The following is a 19,480-nucleotide window of genomic DNA, read 5'->3' as shown; positions in this document are numbered from 1 at the left end:
ACAGTCCATGAGAGCAGTACTACAGTTTGCCATTTAACATAGGCGAAGACCAGGCCTTTAGCAATAATGTGCTCTCGACAGACAAATCAAAGTTAGAGTTGTTTGGTCACAGTAACAGCAGACATCTTTAGTGCAAACCAAAGACAACTTTCAGAAGCAGAACCTTGTAACAACTGTGAAATGCTGTGTGGCCATCTGTCCGAAAGTTGAAATTTAACCAGAACTGGATCTTTCAAGAGGACAAGGATCCTAAGCACATTACTAAATCCACCAAGGAATGTCTCAAAAAGAAGAAGTAAATGGAGCATTATCCAATGGCCACATCAAGAGGAAAAAAAAAAAATGCACATTTGGATCCCATTGAAAAGTTGTGCGGGATGTGTCACAAACAATACATGCAAGAAAGCGTCCAAACATCTTGCAGCTAAAATATTTTTTTTATAGATGAGTGGTTACATATTACAGCAAGCTGATATCAGCGATTGGTGCATAATATGCAACACGCCTACAAGAAGTTATCTGTGCTAACAGGCGTAATACAATCTGCTGAAGGTGGACCTACGTTTTCTACACAATAATGTTACGTCGATTCATATTTTTGTTAAGTCATGTGACCGTCCCACTGTTGACTTTTTTGACATATTTAAACAAGCAAACATTTGATCCTCTTTGAAACAGTGTTTACATGGTGGTATACTTAAACACGACATGAAGAAATAGCTTTTTCAACAATGGGACGGTCACAAGACTTAACAAAAAATATTAAGGGTTAGGGTGATTGTATGGGGGCTTGAAATGAGTTGGGAAATTCAGTGAAGTGTTTTTCTGTTCACATCTGTTCAACTTGAGTTGCAGTGTCTATTTGTTATGCATGCTGTTCACACATCTGTCAACATCACAGCCTGTATCACCACATCCTGATTCACTTCTTCTCTTTTCAAGTAGCCAATCCTTTAAGAAGATAGTATAACAGTCAACTGAATAGGAGGTTTGCATGCATGGAGTTTATACTACCTGCGGTTGGTTTATTGAGACTCACATTACAAGAGATAAAATATATTAATGAATTTGGTTATTCAAGTAAAAAGCACAACATCTTTGGAATCCAATGCTAAAATTAAGTAGCATAATTTACATCCATCAAATGTGCAACATTTGTCTTTCTAGAGAAGCAGATGCTGTAATGGTATGGCACTTCATTATTACAAAAAAATACTGTTTAGTCCTCTGATATCAAAATGGGGAAAGTACAAAAGATAATTTGTGACAGTACATCATTACTTCCGTATTGCACCCAAACATCCTTTTTCTATGTTCCTCTGGTTAAGGAATCTATAAGTGATTCATCTTACAGGACCTCATCACATTTAAATGACCTATGTTCCATTGTATATTGCAAACAGTCAGAGTGCGTAAACAGGGGTGACCAGAAAAAAGGAAGCAACCAGCTGTGTGGTTGTGCTCACATTTGCAGTCACCTCCTGTTTCTGACAGAGCACAGACAGATATGCAAAAGTGTCCGGTGGTTTCTGACAACGCACACACATACAGCTATTTTTCATATCCTCCTCTTCTACTGAGAGTTGGCACACATTCGGCCATGAACACATACACACACAAGCATACACACACGCCACCAAGCAGGAACAGACACACATTTATTTCTTAGATACACCCCTCATGCTCACCAACATTGTCAAAACCAAGCTATTGCTTTGATGGAGCTGGTGTGATATTATGTAAAGGATAGGCACATTCTTTCATACTTTATTTTGGCACATAAGAGCACTCGGCAGCTAGTTCTACTTTGACTAAAAGGTAAGTAAGTTTATGAGTAAACTCTCTGGTTTGGATTTTGAATTATTTAGTCGTACTATTTCCATTGCAGCGTTTTTCTCTTGACTGCTGCGGCCGTGAGTAACAATAACTTTATTTCTTAACCCTTCCAATACAGCAGTTTTCTTCCTGTGGTTATTGGTTTGTTATGTGGCTGTTTAGTTTTAGTTTTATTTCCTGAAAACATCCAAAGCAGCATGTCAGAGTACAATTTTATTCTGGGCAATGTCTCAATTTGGATTATGAAGTTGAATATGACAAAACACAAACTGTGACATCAGTAAAGGACGTAAAAGAGGTAAATATAATGCGGGGTCTCTAAGGCCTGAGAATAAGTTTACTGACATATTTTCTCTATCTTCTATCTATTTCTGTTAAATCTGTCTTTTACCATGCCTTGGGCTTCAACTGAAATCGCATACTTGTGTACTTACACTTACTATTTTGAGTGAAAATGTGCATTTTCAATGTCAAGTATGGAAACATGCAGTGTACTATAAGAACCTAGATGGTGTACTGGTACCAGTGCACAAACTGAGTGTGAAACACGGGACACTTGTCACTCTAAACGGTAGCCATTGTGGCTATGTAGTGAAAAGGAAGGACCCACCAAACTAATTTCTGACTTGAGAAGCCGCACTTGTTGCAGAGTCCAGCCTTATTCAAATACAGTTTCATGTCCACACAAAAGTATTTATTTTTCACTAAATGACACTATACTGTTGTTGGACAGAAGCCATGAAAGAGCATGAAAACACATTCATATAAAGCTGCAGATATGTAGGCAGGTGATGTATTCAAATGTAACTGTCATTTCCAGTAAGTGCAGAACGGCAGTGATCAATTTGAGACAACAGTAACCTGTCAAAATTCACGTACTACACTAGAAAGTATACTAACATGTAAGAGTACAAAGGGAAGTATGCAGTTTTAGACACAGGAATGACCTATTTACTAACTGAATCTTTCCATCTCTATGTGTCAATTCCTCCCCTTTCCTTTCTTTCTCTGTTTAAGATGGCTTCCACAGGAGCACAGAGCACACTATCTACAACCATAAGTTTCATGATGACCACAAGCTCCTTACTCAACACCACAAATTCATCAAATAAAACCGCTGATGACTACCACACACCCCTCCTGGCCATCTACTCTGTGGTTCTGATCTGCGGTACCATTAGCCTGAGCCTGATGATGCACATCATGAAATCCAGCACAACTTCCGCCACCTCCATCGCCGTACTCAACCTGATCTTTGCTCACTTCATCTTTCTCCTCACGGTGCCCTTTAGAATTTACTACTACGCGGGTCATGAATGGAAGCTGAGCCATGAGTGGTGTAAAATGGTCAGCAGCATGATCCACATCCACATGTACATGTCTTTTGTCCTCTATGTGATCATCCTCATCACCCGCCTGTTGACATTCTACCACAAAGCAGAGCCAGTGGTATCTTTCCGGAGGAATCATGCTCTCCTTGCCAGTGCTTTGGTTTGGATTGTTGTGATTGTCATAGTCCCTTGTATCATCTATTTTATCTATGGCAAAAAAAAAGAGGGACCAAAAATAAACGGCACTCCACGTTGCTTCGATTTTGGAAAGAGCATAGAGTCCACCAAGGTCTTCAACTACATCACCAGCATCTTGATTATATTGATATCCATCGTGTTGACAGCCCTTCAAGCCAATGTTCTATGGATTTTATACCGGAAGCATCGCCAGGGATGCACCTCTCAGCAGGACTTCGCGGCTCAGCTGAAGAGCCTGTGCTTTGCTCTAATCATGGTGGTCTGCTTCATTCCCTACCACATTTTCCGTCTGTTTTACTTGGAGGACATTGAACTGCAGAACATCAACGAGGTGTTTCTGAGTCTGACTACTTTTAATTGTTTGGACATGCTCACTTTCTTGGGGAGGAGAACCTGCAACATATGCTCCTCAGGAAGGGCTATTTGAAAATTGTTGGTACAAAGAGTGTGTGTGTTTGTGTGTTGCTGCCTTCAAATGAAACTTGTGAGCTTGGGGTTATTACATAGGAAGTTGTGAGCATGGTACACTTTCACCATCACGTATCGAAGTTGTGAGGACACTGCTGTTGGGCAACGATCCACAGAGGCTAACAATTTAGCAAGCTCGTAGATGGGTAAAGTAATGTAGGAAATGCAAAGGCATGATGACAGAGGAGGAAGATCAGGCCGTTGGGAACATCAACAGTAAATCACTTAGAAAAACTCGATACAAAAAAATTACAATAGCCTATATTAACTCACCATTTGATGAAAAATTCCATTACATGGCCTTTGCCATTTCTGAAAATGTCACAACATGTCACAAGTCCTAAACTCAAAACCTTCAGAAGATTTCTGAGGTCCATGGTTGTGAATACCTCAAGAGGCTTCGTGCAGACTTTTCTCGTGAACACGGGTAAACACGACCCAATTTCAGGGCAGCGTGTGTGTGAATGTGTGTGTGGGGTGGGGGTGAGTGGGTTACTTCATATGACTTTATTGTTCTTGATTGCCTGTACAGTTTTTGATGCTGTTTTATAAATAGAGACGAGTTAAAATATTGCTTTAAAATCCTCTTAGAACAATAATTAGTGCCTTTTTATTCATCTTTTTTGGAACTTATGTCATCACCATTTATTTGTATTTTGTATTTATTTGTATTTTTGTTTGTACAATATCCTGTTTTGGTAATTTTCTTAAGACAGAAAGATCAAAGATATCCCTAGCTTTCTTTAAACTCAGAATGAATCGACTCTTGCCATCTGCTGGTGTGTGTTTATACTACACAGGCTTCAAGCTTGAAATTTGTAGATGTTAGATTAGGAAATTGGAGGTTCAGGCTAATTTTTCATCTAGTAATTTCACGTGAAAGGCATGTGAGTGGAAATGAATAAACATATTTGACTGTATTTGCTAACACTTTACCACTGTGTACATAGCTCAAGTGTTTGGCGTTATAGATGAGAAGAGAAATAAATATCTAAAACCATTACTCTTCTCTCATTATTTTGTGAAACATTACCTCAAACCTCTTGGATCTCCCAACCCTCTGCCCTCAGAGGGGGTGTTAGAGGCCCTGCGTGATACACACACACACACACACACACACACACACACACACACACACACACACACACACACACACACACACACACACACACACACCTGGTGATCTTTCCCTTTTAGTTTTTATGGCGCTGGGTTACTGTTTAACATCCCCACCCTAGTTTGAGTTTGTTTAGTAAATCGATCTAATGACAGGGCTATGTTGGCGCCATCCAATGTGTCGCTACATGAATTATAGGCCGCTCAGCTCTCTAACCTTCCCTTTTTTAATGTTGTCGAACACTTTTCACCATTTTCCCATGCTCAGTGTCATTTAGGCAAAAGGCACACGGAGGGCCACTCACTATCGGAGTACAGCGGTGCATGGGGACAAATGCACGTCCCAGGCGGAAGCAGAAACAAAGGTAAGTCTAACTTTTCTTGTTCAGCCTATGCCATTGAAATACAAAATAAATTGGATTGGAATAAGAGGAGTTTGAATGTTAAAATGTGTTGTTGCTTCTGTTCAGGACATGAGACTTTCCTTTTAGCATTTTTTTGAGGAAGTTTTCAAACTTGTTCTACATCACGTGCTTTTGTATTTTGGTGGTAATGGTGGGACTCATTCACACACACTGTAGCTGCTGCTATATGTCTTGTAACCAGAGTTCACTTCTCAGTCTGCAGGCAGCTTTTTCTGAAAACAGATAAGAAAGACTCACTTTGTCACGCATTGCTGTGCTGTAAAGATTATGTGATAACCTATTTCATCTGCACAAGGACATAATGGGTAACACAAGCAATACGTTGCCAAGCAGGAAGGTTATAATCCATTCAAATTGTGTTTTTCTCCTCTGATACACTACTACTGCTACTACCACAAAAAAATGTATCCAGTCATATGATTTAAATAATGTCCAGTTAAAATGATATCATTTCTGTAATCACTGTAACAGGGAAATGACATCCACGCCTTCAGTTGAAAGAGGCTCAAACTTTTTTTTATTCCTGCCAGCCCTTTTTGTCAATGTGCGTGTTACACTTCTGGCCCGTAGTGGAATGTAAGTAGCCTACATGACTAAGTTCTGTTCTTAAGTACAAATTAAGTATTTACATATATATATATATATATATATATATACTTCCCCTCTACAAAATTTTTGAGGCAAATATTGTACTTTGTACTCCACTACGTATTTTAGCTTTAGTTAATTAGTTCCTTTTAAGATCTTTCGGACTACTTCTAGCTTTGGCCAATTCTGCTAAATAAATAGAATATGCAATGGACACAATACACAAAACAGAAGACACTAGTTCAATAAAATACAATCCAAACAACACACTTCAAGTAAGTTCGTTCCTGTCGTAGTGAAGTTTTGCTGAGACATTCAGAGAGTTGGTTTTGAGGATGTAGTGACTTAGCACTGGAGTGCCTCACATTTTAATCATGTTAACCCTATTTATATTGTTTACAGTCCAAAGACACATGGGGAAATTGAAAGTTTTCTGAGCCTGTTTATTACTCTGAAATTTGAGTAAACTCCCTACTGTAAAGTGTTGATTCTGTATTTCATGTTTTTATCCACAAATAATATCATAGCAGTGGTTTACTGTCGTCCAGGTATCAGAAAGTAGGGGATTACCAGAGTGAGTTGGGTGGCTAATCATCATCTCAGACTATTAAAACCTCCAGTCTAAATAAAGGAGACAGTATTATGGCCAGTTCACACAGAGATAGCCTCTCAGCACTGGGTTTTATGGCTGCAGAGAGCTTTTCGTTGCTAGGCAGTTGCAAGTTTTCTCAGTCATGTCCTGGAAGAAACCATAATGCTGTTTATTATTTTAACTATTTTTTACGAGTGCATCAAAAATCGTTTTAGAATTTTATTCACGTTTAGTCACTAATTTTAGAGTAATTTAGCTTTTACGTTATGGCTTTGACAAGAGGTTGGATATGTTTTCAGTACATATGTGAGTTAAATAAAATTAACAATCTAAGAGAACATGAGAAGCTGAACTTCACTGTTTGTAATATTCTAATTTCACCCAGGTGTCACTTAGGTTTTGTTAAGTATTCGAGATGTAGAACAGAAAAGATTTGTATCGCTATGCTTGTTGTCCTTCCACATAAGAGTGGAGGGTGAGGCTAAAAAGAGCTTTTTAGAGCTTTTAGCCTGTTCATAAGACGCTATGGAGGAAAATGTTTTACTTTTCAGTGAATATTGAATTCTTTTTTTCTGATATTGTGTTTGTCTAGATGGCTAAAAGCACAATGAACTTTGTTAAAAAACTACCCTCATTGATCCCATATGTCTTCATACTTACAAGTCTATATCACAATCTCTAATTCGACTTTAATGCTGCTGCAGCTTAAATTTTGAGGTGATTGTAAAGAGTAAATTCTTCTCCACTCTACACAAACTTGATGAGTCAGGATGCCTGACCATATATAGCCTGGTTAAAATGTATTCTCTCTATCACTTCTCCCTCTCTCTGTCTTACTTGTGTTTCTTAACCCTTTTATTCCAGCCTTCATTATTTACTAATATATATGTTATTAGCTTGTGATCAAACACTAATAGCTTTTTCTTTTCAGTCAGTAGTCTGTGATAATGAGCATTCTGATGTACGGTGCCTAAAGTGACAAATATGTTATCCTCATGTGTGCTCACAGAGCTACTCTGTGCTTCTCTGATTGGCCCACTCATTACTGATGTAGGGCATCAAATCTCCCATAATACTGCCTCTTATCATTTATGGCCTTCTCTAGCACAATTCCCCAAACTGATTACAAACAATAAGATTTAGTGCAATGCAACCCCCGATGTAAAATGGGTGTGGTAGGGACATTTTAACTGGTTTATGCCATGGTGGTAATTTAGAGGGTGTTTATAACATCCCTGCACTCAAACGAGGAGGAAAAGGAGCTTGCTGACAACTCTTTAACTTTTATTTTTGACTTTTGAAGTCCTCTACCTCTCTTCCACACACGGAATTTGGTCTATTTTTACATTAGTATGACAGCTGAAAGAAATGTCCTGAAGGGAAAAACAAAGATGCTATAAGTTTATCAGCCAGTTTATCAGCCAATTCTTATCAATCTCAAGCTGTAGAAATGTTGTAATTCACGGTTATGAGATCATAAACAGTAAAAATTAAACTGCGATCCATCCATGTTTTAAAATTAAACCCACAATAAACTATTTAAAAATAATGCTGTGGGAAAGTTTTACAATCTTAAATATAAGTAAAAACACTGGATTTTCAACAGGAGGTGGTCAGTAAATATGTAATATGTACAGTAATAAAGGGCAGACTGGATGTAAACCCAAGGAGTGTGTTTGTGAGAAGAGTTCATGGATGTTATCAGTGTTTGTGCCTTTATAGTTTATTTCTGCTGAGGTGGTGGTGCTATTACTCCACTATTGATTAGATTAGGAAACCTGGGAAGGACCCACACACACAAACATACACACACACACACACACACACACACACACACACACACACACACACACACACACACACACACACACACACACACACACACACACACACACACACACACACACACACACATTCATAAATATATGTGTCTGTAATATCAAAACCCTATCGTGAATGCAGATACATGCAACAAGCAACATGCAACAAACACAAGCTCATACACTTATACATGAAGTCTTACATGGTGTAAAAGAGAGGTACAGAGAAAGAGAAAATATGGTAAATACTGTATCTCCTTTACTATCTATTCTTTCCTGTGATAAGTGTGAACAAGAAGGAAAGATAAGTAAGGTATAAAAAGATGAGAAGTCTTAGCCCCAGCTCCTCCCCTCTCCTTGTTCAAGCCCCAATCAGATTGGATTATAGATCCCCCATGCTCGGGATCTCCCTTGTCATGTCTGTAAGAAGGAGATGATACAGAGAGAGGAGCATAGAAATAAAAGAGACAGCGTGACTTTAGAGTGAACTGAGAAGAGAAGAGAAGAGAAGAGAAGAGAAGAGAAGAGAAGAGAAGAGAAGAGAAGAGAAGAGAAGAGAAGAGAAGAGAAGAGAAGAGAAGAGAAGAGAAGAGAAGAGAAGAGAAGAGAAGAGAAGAGAAGAGAAGAGAAGAGAAGAGAAGAGAGGAGAAGAGAGGGTTGAAACAGGAATGAAGTATCCTCCTGCTCCTCAGAGTAAATCTCTGTTAGATATGGAAGTAGCCAACTACTATGAAGGCCTGGATCCCTCATACAGCACTCTGGGCTTTGAGAATGCAGTGGTGCTTTATGGAGGAGGAGGTAAGTGTGTGTGCATGAATAGGCACCCACAAACACAAACACAACATGCACATACAGACACATAATTGGCCAATTTATTTGTATTTCAGCGTGCATGTTATAATGGGCTCACTCGCGTAAGTTATGGCAGTGTATAGATAAAACAGATCCACACACACACATTCCTTTATAAGCACTGATACACAGATAAATGGACAGGCATTTGCCACAATAACACCTGCAGCATTGCTTTATGTGGACAGAGAAAGGAGAAGAGCCTGGTAATGATGTGTATTTACAAATCTGTTGCTTCTGCATTAACATCTCATAAGGAGAAGGTCTTGGCATGGGGTCATCAGCCTCAGGACTGGATGTGGAGGAGTGGTTAGTGGTTTGTAAGACTTGACTTTCACTAATGAAGTAAAGTGAGAGTAGCTGAAGGCAAATAAGTTGCTTTTTACAGGAAGAGGACACTTGTTTTTTTATATAACTTGCTTCATTTGCATATTTTAAGTGATGGTGGGAAACTTGTGGCATTTTAATATTGGCCAATCGTGCGTGTATCCAGTTGCCAGTTAACAGCAACCATGAGAAATAAATTCCATTTGCCTATTGCTTGTATATATGTACATGTGTGTAAGAGGAAGTCTGGCTGTGAGGGAAAGAGAAGGGCTGGGTCCAGGGTGCAATGGGAGGAAATCAGAACGTTAAATAAAACTGTTTGTGCAAGAATTGCAGGTATGTGTCATAAAGATATTTTACTGAAGGGCAAGCACACATTTCAGTGATACACCGATGTCTCCTCAGCATGTGAACGGAAAGTTAGTCAAACATTGACTCATCTCACATTGGTGCTGCCTGGGGTGAGACTGAGGGATCTGAACGTATGTGTTTATGCATTTTGAGCTCTTACATTTTCAATATGATCATGTTGTGTCCTGTTGTGTAGGCTTCAGTTGAACAATAAATATTTCTGTTACAGTAACGCTGCTGCTGCCGGTGATAATGATTGTGATTATAATGATGAGGACAATAAAGAGAAGGCAGTAAAAAATAAAAAACAATAATGTTTGATATTGTTGGTTATTGAACCGACACTGTTGTTTTTCCTGATTTCCATGTAATATAAAAGGAACATACTTACTTGTTTAGATTTAATACTAATGTTTTTTCTTCGATAATATTCCTTCAATTATTATAATATTCGTCTAATAACTGTTTGAATTAGATTTACCTCAGACAATAATTAATCTTCCAGTTTTTGTTCTGAGCAACTATGATCTGGGTATAACTGTTAAAAGTGGCTATTGTCAGTTTAAGACAAATTATAATAATAAGGAACATTTAGGGAAATTCAGCTTGGGCCCCGGAGCTGCATGTGTCTGGCCTGCAATTACCACCTATGTTCCCATTGCTGATTGTTTGTTGTCTCTATGCTGTTCTTTTCTCTCACCTTTCTATTAAAAGGGAGCTCTTCCTCCACACTATCGCAGAGTGCTCATGTGGGAATTGTTGGGTTTCTTTCTATTATACCATGAGATCTCGACCTTACTATGTAAAGTCCAGTGGGATGGCCTATGTTGTGATTTGACGATATATAAATAACATTGAATTAAATTTGAAAACATGTAAAGATCGTATTATTTCAGGAGTAGACTTCATGCGCAGGATAATTAAAGCAACTATTTGTATGAACATTTTCGTGCTTTGTCATGCCTCCAGAGGTACTATATAAAAAAGACATTGCAACAGGCAGCCACGTATTATATAGCACACTAAAGTACTGACCTAAGAACATTGAAATGAGTCAAAAGATGGAAAGATGCTATCTTTATGTATTATACATTGCTGCTATTTGGTGGGTTGTAACTTTGCCAATGTCATAATATAAAGATGTACGAGAGTGTCCTTGCACACGTATGTGTGTGCCCATGCATGTACATTTACCTGTGTCATTGTTTTTCTGTGTTTCAGAGAGCATGCCGACAGAGCTGAGCATTCCTGGTCCTGATGGGGTCAGCAGTAACTGTGCCATCTGTGGAGACAAGGCCACAGGGAAACACTACGGAGCCTCCAGCTGTGATGGTTGTAAAGGCTTCTTCAGACGCTCCATACGCAAGAGCCACGTCTACACCTGCAGGTACACCAGAAAGATACACTGTTTGAGCACACATAAACACAAACAGCAAACAAACAAAACATGCATAAACAAACAGACATATACACATCTAAAGATACTGTATACATAATGTTCACTAAAGAGAGATACTGTACACATGGTTGACATTTACCTTGCAAGAGTAATGTTAAATGTGTGAGTGCATGGAAATGATAAGACAGTTTACATAATGTTCATGCATTAGTGTGCACATAAACATGCTTTTATACATGTGCTCCCTTATGACATCTTATTGTTTTGTACTTTTTCATGTGGCATTTCTTATGACATTATGGTATGCTACAGTAAAGCTACTTATGTGCTACTTATCTGTAAAGCTACGTATATCATTGTGAATGAAGGTTCAGCAGACAGTGCGTTGTGGACAAAGATAAGAGGAACCAGTGTCGGTTCTGCAGACTCAACAAATGCTTCAGAGCTGGCATGAAGAAAGAAGGTAGGAAAACCTCCCTCCAATAAGACAGAAAGTCGAGAACTCTAAATTGTTACCTAATCAGCAAAAAAAAAAAAAAAAAAAAATCTTTAATAGTCAAACTGTACTAAAAGTTAATTTAGAACCAAAACGATTTAGTAGTGTACGTTCATTTTTACCACTGAGAGACAGCACAGGTTTAAAACAAGTGTCAGTAAAGGAAAGACTGTTTGGAGAATCTGAAAGCTGCTTCAAGATGGTTGAAATTGGTATAGTCATAAAACAGCTGATTACTTCGTGTGTGTGTGTGTATATTTATGAGGGGTATAACCTTGGAACAGAGTTTTATGACACCTAATCATGTGTTATTCAAACGTGTTGTTCTGGATTGCAACTAGTTAACGTTTTACTCCTCTTGCTGATGCCAGCCTGTGTGGCTATTTTCCTACATATTAACTTCCCAGTTGTCACCAAAACCCACTCCTCCTCAACTCTTGACACTGATGAAAACCAATTTAAGTGAATTCTTAAAAACACATGGTTATTCCCATTTGAAAGTGAGCTGACTTTTATAATGAATGCAAATGGTCCTGTCTTCTTCCTATTCCTTTTGATTTATCATCCTAACTTTAACTGTTTTATCTTAGCTGTACAGAACGAGAGAGATCGGATCAGCTCCCGAAGAAGTATCCCCGACTCCCAAGACCTACCACCCATTACTATTTTGGCCCAAGCTGAATCATTGTCCCAACAGGTGATGAACCCTCTTATGAATTTCTTATTCTAACACTAGTGTGTGTCTGTATGTGAGCTGATGTTAGCCTCCTCAGCAGACACGCCATGCGCGACTAAACTGCAGTCGCTCACAGAAATGAGCATATTTTTTTCACTCTCTTCACCTGCAGATCGCCGCTCCAGTCGGAATAACAGACATATCAGAGCAGAAGTCGGCCACTGTCGGGGATTTATGTGATTCGATGAGACAGCAGTTATTGGTGTTGGTGGAATGGGCCAAATATATTCCTGCCTTTGGAGAACTGCCACTGGATGACCAGGTAAGATGTTGGTCGTGTTCAGCCTCTGTAGGTGTGAGAGCGAGTGAGTGAGTGAGTCTGTTTGATTTGAAAAAGAACCAACTTATAAATACACCTGGAGATAATGAATATTTAAAGAAATGAATTAGCTTACAGAGACTACTAAATACTACACAACAAGTATGGCATTTGTGCGATGTAAGTAAGCGTGAAAAGATGGCATTGGTACATTGTTTGTGTTCTTTGTTTAACTTTGTGTGTGTGTGTGTGTGTGTGTGTGTGTGTGTGTGTGTGTGTGTGTGTGTGTGTGTGTGTGTGTGTGTGTGTGTCCGTCCACAGGTGAGCTTGCTCAGGGCTCACGCAGGTGAACACCTCTTGCTCGGGGTTGCCAGAAGGTCAATGCCATTCAAGGACTTCCTGCTTTTAGGTAGAAACTGACCATTAGAATGGCGTCTTGTTTATGTGCGGTGTAATCAAGTGGCTCAGCACTGGAGTGTGAAGGCTGACAATGATTAACAAAACCTTTCTGTTTCTGTGTGACTTCAAAAGGGTCTCGTAAATGGCATTACTCATTACTGGGACATGTACCAACATTATACTGTAAAGCAGATTTGTCAACTCCAAACACTCAAGCATAGTTTTTTTATGACCATACGTCTTAAGGACCTTCCCCCACACAGCCTTGACTGAAATCTTTAAATAGGACAAATAAAAGTCGACAAGATTAAACGTATCTTTCTCTCAAGGCTACAACAACCTCCCCTTACTCTCCCCCACAAGCACACACCAGCGTCCCACCTCGTACACACCCACATACCTTTCCAGTACCTGTCAACTCCTCTCAACACTGCCACTGACTCTACCTACTGTGTTGACAGGTAACGGCTGCATCATCAACAGAAACAGCCCTGAACCTGAGATATGTCGGGTAGCCAACAGAGTGCTGCATGAGCTGGTCCAGCCCTTCCAGGATATCCAAATAGACGACAACGAGTACGCAGCTCTCAAGGCTATTGTCTTTTTTGACCCAGGTAATAACTAAGAAGTAACATTTAGCACATTAACCCAGCAACTATTGTTTAATTTGAGAGGTACTGTTAGTATATGCTAAAAAAAAAAAACATCTTAGTCTTCACTGGTTCTCATTGCTTCTCTATCCTGGAATTGCTGACTGCAATTATATAAAATCTAAACATCTGTCTGCTTGTTACAGCAAGTGAAAAGTTTGGAAAGCAGGGATTTTCAGAGAGGAAAATTAAGGCTGCTTTTTGCTTGCGATTAGAGTGAGGAAGATCACTCGGTTAAGTGATTTTTTTTTTTTCTAGTATATTGCTATTGGTGACAATCCTGGCAATACATACTGTATCATGATGCGATGATTGGGCTGGAACAAATTAAATGAATTAACATGTGAAAAAAAGTTAAGTGTCTCGTTTTAAATGCTGTTTGAAGCTGTTTCGGGTTACAAGGAAATAAAAGATAGAAAAACAAAACAAGGGGAAAATAGTTAAATAGCCGTCAATATATTTTATAAATATATCCGATATTGTCATGTTTTTGTCCAGTTCCATCTTTCCCCAAAGTATCCAACGTGCCCTAGCCACATTTCCGCTCATAGTTAGATCCCAATCCTTCCATCCCCTCTTTATGTCTCCTTGGCCCAGTGTGACCATAATCCCTGCCCCCATCTTCTCTTACCTGTGCCCCTCTTCTCCTCCCCCTGCACTAAATCCCCTCATTTTGCCTTCATGCCCCAGTTTGACCATAATCAATCCATCAATTCCACTCATATCCTCAATTCGATCCCTGATCTGTCCTGTCCTTCAATCCCATCCTCCATCCCTCCCTACTTTAATGCATCCATCTCTTCCATGCTTTGCCTTCCAATCTGCAGATGCAAAGTCTTTGCGGGACCCTTCGAAGATTAAGGCCATGCGCCTGCAGGTAGGTCAACCATTTGACCTTTCTTGCTCATTCTAAAACTGCAGCCTCTTCCAAAAAATTTCATTCAAATTTTCAACTGTGTAAACGATCAACATCTAGGTCTTGATTTTAAGCATAACCTCAATTTTAGCCTCACTATGTGTCTCACATTACAGTTTTACACATTTGACATCAATAAATCAGTCAACAAGGACAACTGTGCAGTGTGCTTACCCTGATAAGGACTCGGTCTCGTGCCTGTTTGTGTGCAGGTTCAGATGAGTCTAGAGGACTACATTAATGACCGTCAGTATGACTCCAGGGGTCGTTTTGGAGAGCTGTTACTCCTGCTGCCCACCTTGCAGAGCATCACCTGGCAGATGATCGAACAGCTCCAGTTCATTAAGCTCTGCGGCCTGGCTAAGATAGACAACCTGCTGCACGAGATGCTGCTGGGAGGTGAGACTGGCCAATGTCTGGGCTTGTAAATCTGCAGAGAGACAAATAGGGTGACCTTCAGCGGAACTTCCAGTGGACACACACTTGTGGTGAACAGTGGAATTGTTAAGCATTGTAGGTAATGAAAAGTATGCTCAGCAAAGTTTTCCAAGATATGCTGTACACAACAGGTAAATATATATATATATTAGCTGAAATAGACCAAACTGGCTGTGAGATGCTGCTGGGGACATCTGCAAACATATCTAAATGTGTATAAATAAAGAAAGTTAAAGCTATGCATCAAATATATACTCAGGAGGGCTATGACAGACATCTCAGGCTTAAAATGAGGTGTGGGTATAAAGCAAAAAAGTCATCTCCAAAAACATCTTGCAGGTTTCGCCACACATGCTAAAATAACCCCTGCAGAATATGACAACTTGGCTTAGAAGACAGTGTTGAGAAAGAGCTGCATCTGTGTTATTTTCCAACGTCTTGTTGGAATGTGAATCTTATACACATAGAAAATAACAACATTAACAGCAAAAGCCCCTGTTATTCATATACTGCTTATCTGATATTATATTTAGTAATGTCAATGTTCAACAAAAACAGATGCAATTTATGCTTAACATTTTGAAACCAAACAATTAAGGAAAATAAACTACATGATGTTTCCAATATGATGTTTACATACATAGATTTCTCAGCTATTTTGTATGAAGTCATGAAACAATCCCTCATGTCAAAACATTTGAACTCAACTTACTCAAACATCTTTCTGTCATTGGATGGCATTCAGCTCCAGCACTATTCTATTAAAGTTGACTTATGAGTCACTGTGTTTTGTGTTCAGGGCTAACATCAGAGGCCACACACCTGCACAACCAAGCACACACCCAGCTGGCCCAGGACCCTGTGACTGGACACACACTGGTCATTAGCACCATGCCTGTCGTTCACACTCCACAAATTGGTAAGATTGCCGACAATTCTGAGAACCAGCAGCAAGCGCACTGAAACATGCATGCAAATAACACAAACTACATTTACAGAGACAAGCACTCTGACACACACAAAGAAACATCAAAGTTGATGTACAATTTGTCTCTCTGGAATGTCACAAAAATGCCAGGTGCATATCAACTTAAGTGGAATTTATCAAATAAAATCCTGAAAAAAACATTTAATGTAATAAATAATGCTTTAACCAGAATGACCAGAATGAATAAGTATTGGCCAGAATGCATTCACTTGGAAACAAAAACTGCACTTATTACACCACCTAATGTCCACACAAGGCCACTTACTTTCCCTTGATTTACAAATGAATAAACAGATAAATAAACCTGTCCCTGTCTCTCTTCCTGCAGCCTCTCCAGACACTTCCATCCCATCGCCCCCACATGGCCCTACCTCGGAGATGTACAAACACTTTCCCCAGCCTGTTTGTCCTCCAGCCAGCCCTTTGCCTTCCACACAGACAGACCCCTGACTCCTTCCTGCACTATGTCAAAGAATCTGAAGTGACATCAGTTTCCCTGCTGCCCCGTTCGTCATCTCAGTCCTGATATACAAATTATGAAAGCAATCTATGTTCAGTGTCTGTGGTTAGACTCCACCTTTCTTCCTCCTCCTGTGACTCCTGGTGTTGCTGCAACAATAGCCTCGACATAATTAAAGCTGCAACAGTTTGTGCAGCACTTTCAGGGCTCTATTTTCCTGCAGCCGCAAAGGCAGCACTAAATTAAGCTCAGTTATTATGCCGATTTCCTCGACAGAAAATCATTTTTTTGCTTTCGCACCCATTTGGTTAGTTCCTAGCATCAAAGAAGGTGTTTTACAGCTCTGGGTACAGTGATCAGGCAGCACTATGGAAGTTTGGCGCTAATTTTGGTACCAAATTGAGTTTTCATTAAAACCTGCTCTGAACATGTCTGACCCGCAGTCATCACACAGCACCAGGATTGATGCGTGGGATTTAGCTGCAGTCTCTGATATGAGAGAAGTGTCGCACCTAATTTGCAAGGATGGCACAGTAACAACTTAATTAATTATTTAAATTTCCTAACATGTCAGCAGGATCAGTCATCTAAAGGCATGTTCTGTGTTTCTCTAAGCATCACACCAGATTTCTTACAGATTCAAGGTTATCCAGGTGAATCACCTTGAGAAATGCAGCTGTCCACAGGGTGAGACCTGAGCTTTATCATATATGTGAGACATTTTAATCAAAAACAAAAGTTCAAACTCTGAAACAAAATCATTTTTAATAATTAACTGTGAGTTTTCTATTTTGCCCCATGGAGTCGGGCTCTTTAATATATGCTCTTGTGGCTTCCGTCCAGCCTACTCTATACACCGAGAACAAATAACACATGTTGGGGAAAATATTTTAAAACAAGTTCACTTGTGAAGTCAGGAGTTTTCTCGGCAGATTTGAAAAACTGGGAGAAACAGACCCCTGCAGGAGTCCAGACACTCTGTTCTGTTATCTGTAAAGATCTCTAAATCAGTTCCGGACCATTAATAAGAGGCCTGACCTGACCTGACCTGACCTGTTATTAAATACGGGCTCAGAGCTGCATGTTGGGTTGTGAAGAGAAAGGCACAAGATGGCACAATGTACAACAATGGCAAGTGGACTCCAATAAATACAAATGCACTGATATGTGCAGACTGAAGGAAGGAGCAACCTTCATGGTTTAAGTGGATTTCCGTCTGCTCAGACCAACTGGATGGAAGATAAAACACAAACCTCTCCAAAATCCTACATACTTAAAGCACACCTGGCTCAGTGTGGGTTCCTTAATTATTTATCTAAACCTTCAGACAAGACACTGGGTGATACGTGATTCCTGACCCTGTGTTTTCTTCTTAAAACAAACTTGTCTGCAAAGGATATGAGGACTGTTTAAACATTAAACATTTGAATAAATTACAACTGATTTTTAAAGGGACTTTTTTTTATGTTTATTTTGTTTATTGTACTGTTATGTAAGACATAAATAACTGTAAATATACAGAGGAGAAGAAGAACCACTGAGTTAAATATAATAATTAGCCTTCATTATGTACACAGCTATGACCAGTTGAGCTGTTATTACAACAGAGGCAGCACCAATGAACTACCTGCTCATTTGACCAATTACAGCCTATTTGTGGTGTTGTATTTTATTATGAAGGGTGTTGTGTATTTTTTTTAATTTATTTTGGAACCACCTTTGTTCTCCGTCACCTTCTTTTACCTTGTTCCATTGCTATTTTTAAAAAGGGACACGAGTGCATATGATTGGTCATTACTGAAGCTCACTTGACCCCACCTACTGATTCTATATTCTTCATCCTAATGACGTATTAAGCTGCACCTCTCATCACCAAAATTGTAAAAAATAAATTAAAAAAATTGCTGTCATGTATTTGTGTTTGTGCCTGAGGATCTGTGCTTTGTCTCGTAATAAAGTTCTCAAAATTCAATATGTTGCTCAGAATAAGTGAAATAATGCAACATTAAATAGGGGTTTAACAAAACAGGCTGTTTATCTTAGTGCGGCCACTTAAAACTAACATTGGTTTTCAATTTAGTGTGTATATTTTAATGTTAATAAGGCACATCCTCGTCAACATTTTGCTTATTGACGTGGAAGTGTTTTAAACCTTTGGTTAGTGTGAATAGTAAATGTATTTTTTAATGTTTGACTTGATTGGGTGCAGGAATATCCTCAGTCTTGATGTTCTGTCTGTACAGTTTGAAACTCAAATGTTAAATTCTGAAGATATGTCTTCATACAAAATATAATCTAATCATAAATTTCAGAGGAAACAGAGATGAAAAAAACAATCAAATAATTACAGTTCTAAAGTTACAGGTGGCTATCATAATTTAAATACACCATTTTTTTGTTTTTAAAGATGCATCAAAGATTTATTACATGTACAAACTGCTCTAATATCAGTGTATTATCTGATTTTCAGGATGTTTTTCTTTGACTTCTAACTCTTTGTGGACATGGGAAGGAGTTAGAATTATGAAAAGAAAAATAAATTCTGTGGTTTGTATTTAATATTGAGCCATGAATAATTATGCATGCTCCTAATATACATGTATTCAGCAGCTATATAAATATAACAGGGTATGGTAGTTTATGGCAAATATCAACAGCACATTAATATCATTTATAAAAAGCTTATAAAGACCTCAGGTTAAATGCAAGAAGTGGATACATTATAATATTAAACTTGCTGGAAATAGTCAAATGGATGATTGAAACTATTTGGATCATTAAGTTGTTTTATGTTTTGTTTGGTTTGGTTTGTGTTGATAATGTGTACATTTCTTA

At 38.9% G+C, this 19,480-nt stretch overlaps 2 protein-coding genes across 5 annotated transcripts; both read left to right on the top strand.

Moving 5' to 3' along the window:
• The first annotated feature begins 1,533 nt into the window (after positions 1 to 1,533).
• Positions 1,534 to 4,823, top strand: gpr141 (G protein-coupled receptor 141). Of its 2 annotated transcripts, none has more exons than XM_069151542.1 (2): positions 1,534 to 1,818; positions 2,854 to 4,823. In XM_069151542.1, exon 2 carries the CDS (start codon positions 2,854 to 2,856, stop codon positions 3,790 to 3,792), a length of 939 nt encoding a protein of 312 aa, XP_069007643.1. In that variant the 5' UTR covers positions 1,534 to 1,818; the 3' UTR covers positions 3,793 to 4,823. The 2 variants fall into 2 exon arrangements, with proteins under 2 accessions (XP_069007643.1, XP_069007644.1); XM_069151543.1 differs by lacking the exon at positions 1,534 to 1,818 and adding an exon at positions 2,095 to 2,134.
• On the top strand, positions 3,841 to 16,693 carry hnf4g (hepatocyte nuclear factor 4, gamma). 3 transcript variants are annotated; one of them, XM_069151540.1, is made up of 12 exons: positions 3,841 to 3,849; positions 9,067 to 9,172; positions 11,126 to 11,291; positions 11,672 to 11,766; positions 12,390 to 12,496; positions 12,648 to 12,797; positions 13,116 to 13,203; positions 13,655 to 13,807; positions 14,671 to 14,720; positions 14,972 to 15,158; positions 15,997 to 16,116; positions 16,514 to 16,693. In XM_069151540.1, exons 1-12 carry the CDS (start codon positions 3,841 to 3,843, stop codon positions 16,633 to 16,635), a joined length of 1,353 nt encoding a protein of 450 aa, XP_069007641.1. In that variant the 3' UTR covers positions 16,636 to 16,693. The 3 variants fall into 3 exon arrangements, with proteins under 3 accessions (XP_069007641.1, XP_069007639.1, XP_069007640.1); XM_069151538.1 differs by lacking the exon at positions 3,841 to 3,849 and having other exon boundaries at positions 8,351 to 9,172; XM_069151539.1 differs by lacking the exon at positions 3,841 to 3,849 and having other exon boundaries at positions 8,351 to 9,176; positions 11,130 to 11,291.
• Positions 16,694 to 19,480: the final 2,787 nt, after the last annotated feature.

The sequence above is a fragment of the Embiotoca jacksoni genome, unplaced genomic scaffold (assembly GCF_022577435.1).
Source record: "Embiotoca jacksoni isolate LCO1_2020_lvr unplaced genomic scaffold, fEmbJac1.0.p SCAF_17, whole genome shotgun sequence".
Classification (NCBI taxonomy): domain Eukaryota; kingdom Metazoa; phylum Chordata; class Actinopteri; family Embiotocidae; genus Embiotoca; species Embiotoca jacksoni.
The sequence above is the reverse complement of the archived record's forward strand: the minus strand, read 5'-3'. Positions and strand labels throughout refer to the sequence as shown.